Genomic DNA, 12,773 nt, shown 5'->3' with positions numbered 1-12,773 from the left:
GGACTCATTGGGACTTGCATTCGAACTTTTCCTTTGGTGGAACACAACCCCCATATGCTGATGACCAAGGCTTTCATCCGATGCAAAATTCGATGCACGCACAGAAGACCTGCCTCTGTGGTACCATGGCCTTCACTCCTTGAATCCATAGCCCTTCTTGCCGTCATGTTGTTCACCGAAGTGGAGCTTCCAATAGCACCTAATCATACCTCCGTATGATCTAGTCCCTCATTGAACTATGTCGTGTGTATCACATTGCCATGAACTGTTCCACCACGATCCGCTGCACCATGTCGCCTCCTGGTGACATCTCTATTGCATTCTGATCCTTGTGGGATGAACTCGAATTGTGATCCCTCCATGTGTGGCCTCTGCCAATACATCGCAGGGTCTCTTCCACCTTCGATTTTGTTCGCTCCTTTGGCAATCGACCTTCATCCACCCACTCTTGGGTTACACCTAGATGAAGCACTGCTCTAGGATAATCTGTCGCCTAGTAGCTCCCGAAGTCCCCCGACTTCGCTACAATTGGTGTACCATTGTTTGGATCCTAGGTCTCTGCCCCTACCAGCACAATTTCTGCTGCGTACCGCTTCCTTCATGGCAACTTGAATGGTAACACTATGACATATTCTTCAAGAGAACCCGCCTCCGCGTCCTTTTGCCCCGTGCTAAGGCCTTTTGAACCCAACTTCGCCTCCGCAAGTTGAGTCGCCTTAGTTCCTCCATCAAATGCTTCTCCGAGATAAGGTGCATGTGCCCAGAAGCTCCCTTCATCTTTGGCACCATGCAAGATGAGTCCGCTCCATCAGAATGAAGGACCCATGGAACAACATAATCCTGCTCTTGCCTCTGCAAGAGTTCATGTCCTTGACCTCTGTCCAAGGAAAGCACTGTGCCTCCACTCCATGTTCCATCTTCTATGCTGGCTCCCTTCATATGGCTTGGGTACTTCACCAAGTTACACCCAAGTTGCTCGGCTCCTTGTTTTGCATTGAGTTGATGGTGACCCTCGTGCCCACCATTCCATGGGTCGGCCCTCCCTTGAGTCTGATTTCCATATCGACTCTAAGTGTGCCTTCATTTGTGTTGCTTTGGGTCGCTCCCCCACTTGATCTCGTAATGCATCCACCAATGCATTCTCTTGAGCGAGATCATGCGATGACTCCTCGCCGCTTGCTCAATCCATTGAGCTTCGTGGAGTTATTGTTTGTTGAGGTACTCCTCCTCAACATATGAGGTCCGTCCCACATGATTCTCCCTCTAGAGAGCCGGGAGTTATCCCTCTTGGATAAATGTCCCATTGGAGCAACATCGCTCTTCGTTTCGGAGACCACCATCCCCTTGGACTACTCCGATTTGCTAAACAAACTGTGCATTGTTCTGCCTCCTGCAAACGCACTTGCTAGATTGCGACTCCACGTCAATACAACCCCCGTTGCACCACTCAAGGCCTAGCAACATGCTGAACTCGTTGCACACTTCAGCCTCCTACGGATGTATCCTTCACATGCCGAAGAGAAAGTTTCAATGCTCCATGACGCCGAGTTTCGATCGCCTTGGGATAACTGCGAATATTCTATCGTCCGCATACAAGCCCATGTATGAGTACCGAATTCTTTGAGTTAGCAATTCCCCTTACCTCTGTGAGCTTTGTACAACTCTTTCGGTCGCTGAGCAACTTATTCCACCTTACATGGTCTCATCTTTTACCAAGCGCCTCGTTTGCCTTGAGCACCATCAAGTATAATTATCAACGTTAAGCCGTAGCTCAAACTTAGCCATCCCAACCTTTGTGCGCTCCGCATTCCTCCAAGCTTGCCTGTTCTCGTGGTGCCTCTTGCGTGAAGGGTTAGCTATTCCTCTGAATGCCAATCTCAGATGCTCGCTCCTCCGAGCGACTCCTTTTCCCTACATCTCTATTCTCGTTTTCCCCCAAACGGTCGCGCGTGTGATGACTGCCCTCAACGCAGCCCCGCTAGGTCCCCCACGTTTGCATGCTAAGTGTTTCTATGAGTGCTTGTCTCGCTCTGATACCATCTGTCACGGACTTAGCTGGTTTTGCCTAAGTCGTACAATACCCTTGCATGTCCGTCCGCAAAGGTCAGCCTCCCCGAAGCCTCCCATGGTCCCTTAGAACCCACAAAAGAGAGAACGGGATAGAGAAAACCTCACTCGGGATCCACAAGCAAACATTCCAGGTAACACTTCATAGACAATGTAAATTACAAACAGACTTTACAAGCTCTGAACATTGCACAATAAAGGGTCAAAATGGTCCACTACAGACCGAAAATCTCTCACAAGTGTCCACATAACACAACCTTTATTTACAAGCCTAAAGCGGCCACCAAACCCAACTAAAATGGGACTATTAAGCCTTCGGTTGTTCCTCTACATGCTAGGTAAAGTATGAACATACCAAAAGACACGGACATACATAAGCATTACATCAAACATCCTGTTTAGAAGTTTGTCCGTGACAGCCCGTACCCGGAAGACCCGAAAATTGATATTTTTGGCTCCATTTTTTAAACCGTTTGGGGCCTATAAATACCTCACTTAGGCAACAAGAAAGGAGTAAGAATTCTTGAGAAAAAAACTGAGTAAATTTTGTCAAAACTGTGAGTTCTCTCCTCCTAGTGCTTAGAGTTAGTCCTAAAAGAGGTGTATGAAGGATTACTTGTAAAAGAGTGATATGTAAAGGTTATCTCCTAAACCTGTGAAAAAGAGAAAGTGTTGTAAGAGGGTAGTTGGTCTTCATCCATTGAAGAAAGACCGATAATGGATGCTGGTGGCCTCAACGGAGGAGGAATCAGGAGTGGATGTAGATCACGACGACTGAACTAATATAAAATTGGTGTGCCTCCCTTTCTCTACTTGTTCATTTATATTGCAATCTGATTTCTTACTCTCATTACGCTTATTACCCTTTCGTACGTGTTTTAAAGTTAACATTTTTTTATACGATTTTATCATATTAAGTTTTAAATTATCGACGTAATTTTATGTACACACTCATTCACCCCACCCCCCACCCCTTAGTGCCGACTCGATCCTAACATATAGTGGTTCAGTCATTATGACCTACATCGACTTCTGATTCCCCCTCCATTGAGGCCACCGGCATCCACTAACAACCTTCCTTCAATGGGCGAAGACTAACTACCCTCTTACAACTCTATTCTCTTTTTCATAAGTTTAGGAGATAACCTTTATACCCCTCAAGGTAACTCTCACACACCTCCCTTAAAATAACCTCTACGCTCAAGGAGGAGAGAATTCAACTTTTCAACACTTTTATCTCATAATCACAGCCTCTTTCTGCTCAATTTCTTGCTTCCCCAAATAGGAAAGACTGGAGTATTTATAGACCCCAAATAACTTCAAAAATAGAGCCAAAAAAGGTCTTATTACTAGGTTCCCAGGTCCTGGTGGTACCACCGTCTATGCTGGGTGGTACTACCGCCTACAGCACTAACATTAGGCGGTACCACCACCCAGACTGGTAGTACCACCGTTTGACACAATCTGGGAGACTGTATCTAGGTAGTACCACCGCACAGTCTAGTAGTACCATCGCTTGACACAAGGAGACTGTGTTTGGGTGGTACCATCGCCCAGTCTAGTGGTGCTATCGCTTGGGCCAACTATAGGTCACTGAATGGACCTTTCACTTGACCCAAAACAATCCCAATTCAGGCTCAGTTGGCTCCTAATTTCTAAACCATCCCAATTAGAACTAAAACTACTTCGATCTAGACAATTATTATAAAACATTAATTGCATGTCCAACATATCATTGGTTCATCAAGCACTTCGTTCAACCCTTCAGTACATCGTCCTCTCCTTCGACATATTGCCCAATCAGCATGTTGTCTTCCTGCAACACCCAATCTCCTTGGCACAATATTCGATCTTCTTGGCTTGATACTCAGAGTCATGGCACAATGCCTTCTACTAACACATCGACCGATCCTTAAGCTCGACGTCCAATCTTCTAACATATTCCACTTCGACTCAACATTGATTCTTCCTACTTTAATCAAATTGTCTTTCCATGATTGATGCTAGTCCTACGTCACTCAAAATGCATATTATATCACAAGCTTATCAATTGACTTCATCATCAAAATCCGAGATTCAACATCTTGAGGATGACATGATCAATAGGAGCGATCATTTCAGGAACATAGTTTCTGCACATGATCATATAGAATCTCAACCTTCCATATCGAATGATAGATTGGTTATAGTTCATAGCACTTCTCATATACAAACTAGTGTTAAACAATCAATCATTGAGATTCCACAAGTTGTTGACGGTATTCTAATAGATCAAGCAGTTCACGAATTACAACAAGCTCCTGAACAACTAGTTGAACCACAAATTCCTCAAGGAAACATTAGTACAACATTAAGAAGATCTACCAGAAATAAAATATCATTAATTCATAGTGATTGTGTTATATATCTATGAGAATCTGGCTATAATATTGAAGTTGAAAATGGTCCTAAAACCTTTTCATAGGCCATAAGTTGCAAATAGTCATATTTGTGGCATGATGTCATGAAAGAGGAGATGAATTTCATGAAGAGCAACAGAGTTAGGAATCTTGTAGAGTTGCATAATGGAGCAAAGGCTATTGGCTGCAAATGGGTCTTTAAGACCAAGAAAGATTTGTTACGCAACATTGAGAGATACAAGGCAAGACTTATTGTAAAAGGATTTACTCAAAAAGAGGAAATCGATTATACAGAGATGTTTTCTCTAGTATCTAAAAAAGATTCTCTTCGTATCATGTTAGCATTGGTTGCTTATTTTGACCTTCAGTTATAACAAATGGATGAAAAATTACATTTCTTAATGGAGATCTAGAAGAGGAGGTTTATATGAAACAACCTAAAGGTTTCTCCTCTAGTATTGATGAACACTTAGTTTGTACGCTTAAGATCTAGATGAGGAGGTTTATATGAAACAACCTGAAGGTTTCTCCTTTAGTGTTGGTGAACACTTAGTTTATAAGCCTAAGAAATCTATATACAGTTTAAAACAAACCTCCCGCCAATGGTATTTTAAATTCTATGGAGTAATTTCTTTGTTTGGATTTGTTGAAAATTCTATGGATCAATGTATATACTAGAAGATCAGTGGGAGTAAAATATATTTTCTTATTTTACACGTAGATGATATTTTGCTTGCAACCAACGATAAGGGTTTGCTACATAAGGTGAAATAATTCTTTTCTAAAAACTTTGATATGAAAGATATGGGTAAAGCATCTTATATCATTGGCATTAATATCGATAGAGATAGACCTCAAGGTATTTAAGTCTATCACAAGAAACCTATATCAATAAGTTTTTAGAAAGATTTCGGATGAAAGATTGTTTACCAAATGTTGCTCCCATTATGAAGGGTGATAGGTTCAATTTGAACCAATGCCCAAAGAGCAACCTCGGGAGGGAATCAATGAAAAACATTCTATATGCTTTTGCTATAGAAAGCCTTATGTATGCCCAGGCTTGTACTAGACCTAATATTGAATTTGTTGTGGAGATGCTAGGTCGATATCAGAGTAATCCAAGTATAAACTACTATAGAGTTACAAAGAAAGTGATGAGGTATCTTCAAGAAACCAAAGATTATATGCTTATGTATAGACATACAAATAATCTGAATGTGATTAGCTACTTAGATTCAAACTTCGTCAACTGTGTTGATTCTCGTAAATCAATATTAAGATACATTTTTATGATAACTGGTGGAGCTATTTCTTGGAGAAGTGTCAAGTAGACCTTGACTGCTACTTCTATCATGGAAGTTGAGTATGTCTCTTTGAGGTTACTTCATATGATGTATAACTTAAGAGTTTCATTTATGGGCTTAGAATCATGGATTCTATTTCTAGATCATTAAAAAATTTCTACTATGATTCAACCGCTGTCTTTATGGCTAAAAACAATAAAATTGAAAGTCGAAGTAAACACATCGACATTAAGTATTTAACCATAAAAAAATGTATAAAAGAAAATAAAATGATCATTGATCATATTCGCACTAAATTGATGATTGTTAATTCTTTAACTAAAAATTTGCCATCTCTGAAATTCAAGAATCATATAAAGAAAATGAGACTTGATTCTACTTTGTAATTATATTGAAACTCTCATATATTGTGATATTTTCTTATTCATGTATATATTAATTTGAGAAAACATAAGGTTTATTCATTAAATAATATTATCATATTAAGATTAATTCTTAAGAAACTAAATACATCGTGATAGATGATGATAATACTCGCTCTCAAAGAACTTATCGCTATGATTCATATATTTATTTCTTAAAAGTTGTTAGATAAGATTCATTCAAATTAATAAATTAAACGTATGGACCAAGTGAGAGAATACAACCATTCTCATAAGTTCCTCATCCATTATTATTATTTTAATATTTTATTTTTTATTAATTGTTATTATTAATTTTTTATTTGTTATCATTAAAATTTTTTCGTTATGATCCAAAAGTTAAAATTAATTATGTTATGAAGTTGATAATAATAAATGTTATCGATAAGAGAACATTTATATAAATGAGATTTTTAGTTCGCTCTAGCTCTATCTCTCTCTAAGTTTTAGTTGACAAGTGTCAAAAAGAGAAATCATTACTAAAATTTTCACTCTCTAAGTTTTATTTGACAAGTGTCAAAAAGAGAAATCATTACTAAAATTTTCAACAATAATACCTAAAGATATACAATTTTTGTTTCCATATTAATTTCCTTATGTTTGATGGTTTAAAAGCATATTTTGATCTTAAATTTTCTAACAATTTATTCTTGATTAATAGGTGCATGAAAATCAAAATTCCATTGATCTTTGTTGATCAAATCGAGAAAAATAAAAAAAAAAATAACCCTTGTATGATTGTTTTATTTAAGATCGGATAATAAAGGATAATTAATAATAAAAAAGATTGAATCAACCGAGCATTTTGGTTTTCAATGAAATGTTCTTCTCAAAATTAAGTTTTACTCTCACTGAATTAGAAAAAAGAACTGCCTTTTTCCCTCCTCCAGCCTCAAAGTAGGTCACCACCTATAATTGTCATGCCTATTAAGCCATGATCGTATCTCATTGCCATGCCTATTAAGCCATCCTACCATAATTGTTTCCTATTTTTACAAAGAGAAAAAGCACCACATATTACTGAAAAGAGAGTAACTATTCGTATCAGAGCGAACCAAATTAGCACATTAAACCAACTAAAAGCGGAGCAAGTGGGACGTGCAAAACCAAATAAAATCTGTGATCATAAATTACTCCACTGGAGAGTACTGAATTATCCTAACATCAGAGATAATGGAGATAATTTCATTATCCAAATGGAATCAGTAAGATTTGGCTTACTAGCTCCAATAAGAGTATTTCGAATATTTTCTTTTATTTGTGAAGCAAGGGGAAAATATATATTTTGTAAATTCTTTGCCTTATGGTAGCAAAATTTGCAAGTAGGGTAAACACCATCTGCTGATGTATCTATTCAGAACCAAAAAAAACAAAACAAAACAAATTGTTTGCATGGAATCCACACATTATGAACTTATTCTTCATCATGACGTCCCATTCAAGAGAAACGAACTTCTTAGGATCACAGAATGTTCAACAGAGATTGCATGTATATATAGCTAGAAATCACATATCCAACACACAAAGCACCAAGATAAAATGATCACAACACTAGTCGGAAGATTTCATTCAATGATTTCATCATCATCGTTAAGAGAATCTAAAACTTGCAGATGCACTGGATGTTGACATCCTATTTAATTTTTCAAGAGAAAGTAAGATGTTTATTTCTGTAGTTTCTGGTTTGATCCACCAAGCTGTCACAAAATGATGACAAGACAGAAGGACTACAACCGAGCAACTTGAATTATATTACCTCAGTAATAACACAAATCAAGCCGATATTAATCGACACAGTGGAGATCAGTCACAAAGGGTCCCAAGTATGTCATCATCTCTGTAGAGGAGATACCTGATCCACAACCAAGCCAGAAATATCAGCATCAAGAACATGAACATCTCTGCTTTTGTGTTCAGCTAATGATACAAAACATAGTTGCCTTTTTGCCAAATCTCACTACCATCAGTGAATTATAAAGTCCCAAATAGCAAGGGTCGCTATAAGCCTTACCAAGTCAATGATTATAGACTTTTTTGTTTAACAAAGATAGAATCATGATAATAGATGCATGCATAGGCATCACTGAGAAACCCACATGCATAAACATCACAGAAATATCTATTTCAAGGGAATGTTTGGGCATCCAAAAAATTGACGTGAACACTTAAACCCTGTGTATGCCAGGAAGTAGATCCCTCCTTGTGGTCATGGCATTTATCTAAGAGTCGATATGACCAATGGTCATATCTGGTAGCATGATGAAAAAACATGCCAACATCCACAAATTACAATATTCCTATGTTGAGCAGTTAGCATGAACTTCAGAAATATTCCTATACTTTCACATTTGTTTTAAAATTTTATTTTACGAATTTAAATTTAGAAAGGCAGAGAGAGAGAGAGAGAGAGAGAGAGAGAGTCTTAAACATACTCTTTTTCTCCAAGCTTCACCTCAGTGCCACCATACTCTGGTAGCAGAACAGTATCCCCTTCACTCACACAGACAGGAATAAGTTTTCCATCCCTATCACGTGCACCAGGACCTATGGCTATGACCTTTCCAGAGTTCAACTACAAATAAAATTACACACAAAGATAAGTGATAACTCAATACTTAAGCAAAAAAGACACAGAAAATGTCCCACAAATATTTTCTATCAAAGGCTTATCTGATGGAAATAGTTCAATGAGTGAAAATCATCATATGCTAGAGAAACATGAAATTGATCTATTTATATGATGTTCAAGGTCCACAAATATATGCAACAGTATCAAAGCATATCAACCTAAGACCCCTACATAACAAGGAAAGTACATCAGAATCCCATTCAATCCCAACCAAAATAACAAACTTAAGTGTCAGTGATTCTCCTTGGCGGTAATTTACATGGCCACCTATTTAGCATGGACAAGGATATGGGATAAAGAAATGACATGATCCTAATATGCAGACATAGTATGGCATAGATATGGTAATAATTGTTACATGCTTATTTTCATATGTAGGTATGGTTATATACTTTATACAATACAAACAATTAATAGTCACCAACAAATAAAACTTATGAGAAAAATCATCCAAATAACTAGCAACAATCACAAAAAAACATGAACCATATATACAAAAATAAAGAAATCAAAAATTTAGTTTACACATATATTGCCAATATTTGACATGTCTCAAAGCCTTATCCAGATTATTTGAGTTTGCAAATACATTAGCACAAATAAATGTAGATAATGCAAATTTGAACTACTCGACAGTTGTACAATTATCTGGTGACTATCAGAGTACAGCCAATGATTTCAAAAGGTGCTCACCTAAGCACTCGGGCGAGGCGAGGTGAGGCCTGAGCGCCTCGTTTACTATCCAGGCAACACGCTTCAAAGAGGCGTCGCCTAGGCGTTCACCCGAGCCCGGGCGCTTCGAGCAAGCGCCCAGGTTAAATCAGGTGATCGAACCAGTGTGTTAGGTCTAATTCAATCGCATTTGCATTAGTTGGTTCAATAGAACCAACTAAAGCATCGATATCAACCTCTCTCTATTGCCCCTCGCGACTTCCCCAACCCTAACTTGACTCTTGCCGTCGACATTTTCTTACTGTTGCCGATGCCGCTGTCGCTGCTCTCTGCCACCGCTGCCATTGTCGCTACTTGCCGCTGCTCTCAGTCAATAGCCTCAATCTCTTCTTTTCTCATACTTGACTCAGTATATTGTAAACAGTATACTGTTACTGTATACTAGCATATACTGTTAAGAGTATACTATTAATAGTATTTTTTATTAGAATAATAATATATTATTTCGATTTTAATATTATTAATCTTTATTTATTTAAATAATCATATTTATTAATTATATTATATATTTTTATATTTTAGTGCCTTTCTTCGCTCGTGCACCTCGGGTGTTTTGAAACATTAGCATGGCAACCATTTTTATATATTTTTATATTTTAAATCACTAAATATATATTTTTATATTTTAAATCACTAAATACAACATGGGCATGGCAACCATTTTTAAGTCTGTCCTTAATAGATGGTCATAGGACCAAAATAGTTAACACCTCATACTAGCAAAGTAAAAGAGTTTTTATTCTTTTTTCACATTTGATAAAAACTTAGTGTTCTACAATTATTTTAGATTATTATTATCATCATTGTCAAAAGAAGGAAACAGTAAGTTTCTGTTCTCGCTCAAAAGAAAAGCATTCAAAGTGTAACATGCCAAATGAAACATGTAGATAAAATTTGCACAAAACATGTTTGAAGATTGAAAATTTAACATCTTCCTTGTTTATTTATCAGATTAGAACATCATCACAGAAATTAATGCATCAGCTCTACTTCATTACCAGTTGACACAACCACAGATGTACTGAGAACCAATGGTCTTTTCTCATGCACGAGAAATACAGTTTGCAACATGCAAGGGGATACATATTGTAATATAAAGAAGGTTGAGTCAAACAGAATGGTAAAATAAGGCAAAGCAAAGAAGAGAGAAGCAAAAAGAAAATCAATAATTGATTAGAAGACAAAGAGAGAAAAAATTCCCAGAAAATAATAGGAATTCACACTGCAGAAACAGGAACCAAACAACAAGGTGAAGCATGGTAAACAATAAATAAGAAATCTTGCAAAATGAAATTGCAAATATTGCATAACATTCGTAAAGCCAAAATTGACCTCAAACAAGTTTTTCACATTCAGAAAGTAACAAAAGATCATTTTATCTGACAAAATAAGCTCTTAAAATATAAATAAATCCATTTTGAACAAGAAAGCAATAATGTATATGAAAACAAACACAATAAGAAAACAAGGCATTTGAGGAAACATAAAATTTGGACTACATCTGAGGCTTTTTTTTTGTTGATAACGTTTAACTATTCTGACAAATATATATGGCCAAAGTAACTCCCTTGATGACTAATAGTAGAAAGTATGATGCATATGCAAGTGATCCCACACATACCAACAAGGAATTGATCTAGCTTGGTTGATTAGATGAATAATAAGGATGAAGTCAGATGATGAAGCAGAAAAAATCAACCATATAGCACAAATGGGACAAACACAAAAAAAAAAAAAATGCAATAAATTTGCATAGTCTTCTGTAGGAAATTGGATACCATCAAGAAATCTGAAGAGTTCAACTAACATAAGAAGTGATAGACCAGCCATGATCAAAATAAAACAAATCTAATTTAGGCAGCTTCAATAATGTATACAGGGAGGAAGAAGGTAACCATATCAGAAGATAGTTTTATTTCCTCATTGAAAGTCGTACCATAAAGAAATATCGGATCATAAAGTATTTCAAAAGGATTCTTGCTGACTCAGTACTGGAGCAACGAGTCTTAAATTTTTCATTGCTGAGAAATAAGTTTTTAAGCTGGAAGAAGGCTCTCACTCTTCTTATCTCTTGCTACTTAAATCTTTACTTCCCTCCATTTTCCCGTTTCTGCTCATCACCAATTATTCTACTCGTGAAATGGTGTAAGATCTCTATTTCTTCTATTTTATTGCCTCACTCTCCAGACCAATGATCATATAGACAAAAACCCCAAGTGTAATCCATCGGTCCTTTAAGGTCTTTCTTAAATATTGATATCTGCAGTATAAAAGATAAAATTTGCTGCTTGCTCACCAGCTATGAAAAAGAGTTAAAAAAGCTTATTGGACTCACTCAAGAATCACAAGTAACATAAACCTATTAGACCCAACTGATCAATCTGTCACAAGACCAGATCATTCATCATTCCACCACAATTAATCGATCCACTTATTCATATGATAAACCAAGTCAATACTCACACCACGGCGAGTATATTTCACTAGCAAAGAGCCTTTTGATACACGCCATTAGCGGAGAAGAAGTGATCCCATACAGCAAAAGAGGCTAATTTTTATATACCTTGGTGGTTTTCTCCGGGAGTAGGATTCCGGCACTGGTCTTCGAAGGAGGGATTATTTTCTCCACGAGAACGCGGTTGAGGGAAGGAATCAAACGCCTTGCCATGGATGGCTCCCAGAAGCAGAAGAGGGAACCACGCTTCCAATGCCGCACGACGTCGAGTAGGGTAGGGTTTAAGAAGCGTTTGTTGGCTTCCAAAATACCTGAAATACCCCCACTGGATGATTGAAAATTACGCATTTGTTATCCCATGACTCTGCATTTTGACAAGGGCAAAAGTGCAAGTCTGATAACCCGGAAGCGTCGGGTTTTAGAACAGCTGGGAAGGTTCGAGAACACGATCCTATCCGTGCCGGAAATAGGTTGGGAGAGAATCAGGGCTACTATGAGCACCTTTTACTGTTCACATTTTTTTTACTATTCACATTCACTTAAATAATTAATAAAATAATAATTTATTATTTATAATCTTTTTCTTTTTTTTTTCTCTATAAACCCGCCCGTGTTGTTGCTCTCTAAGTCCTTATTGTCTTTCTCCGCTATTGGTCATCGTTTACGGTGTCATTTATATTATTGCTTTCTAAGTTGTGATCAATTTTTTCCTCGCCGGTCATAACTTTGTCCAAGCCACCACTCTCTAAGCCATTGCTAACACTC

General features: G+C 37.3%; 1 protein-coding gene across 1 annotated transcript; it reads right to left on the bottom strand.

The window, feature by feature from the left end:
- Positions 1 to 7,732: 7,732 nt before the first annotated feature.
- On the bottom strand, positions 7,733 to 12,275 carry LOC103973965 (10 kDa chaperonin, mitochondrial). Its single transcript, XM_009388670.3, has 3 exons — positions 12,117 to 12,275; positions 8,625 to 8,764; positions 7,733 to 8,044 (listed from the first exon to the last, which is right to left on the bottom strand). Exons 1-3 carry the CDS (start codon positions 12,219 to 12,221, stop codon positions 7,996 to 7,998), a joined length of 294 nt encoding a protein of 97 aa, XP_009386945.1. The 5' UTR covers positions 12,222 to 12,275; the 3' UTR covers positions 7,733 to 7,995.
- Between the last annotated feature and the right edge of the window lie 498 nt (positions 12,276 to 12,773).

Source organism: Musa acuminata, chromosome BXJ2-2 (assembly GCF_036884655.1).
Source record: "Musa acuminata AAA Group cultivar baxijiao chromosome BXJ2-2, Cavendish_Baxijiao_AAA, whole genome shotgun sequence".
NCBI lineage: Eukaryota > Viridiplantae > Streptophyta > Magnoliopsida > Zingiberales > Musaceae > Musa > Musa acuminata.
The sequence above is the reverse complement of the archived record's forward strand: the minus strand, read 5'-3'. Positions and strand labels throughout refer to the sequence as shown.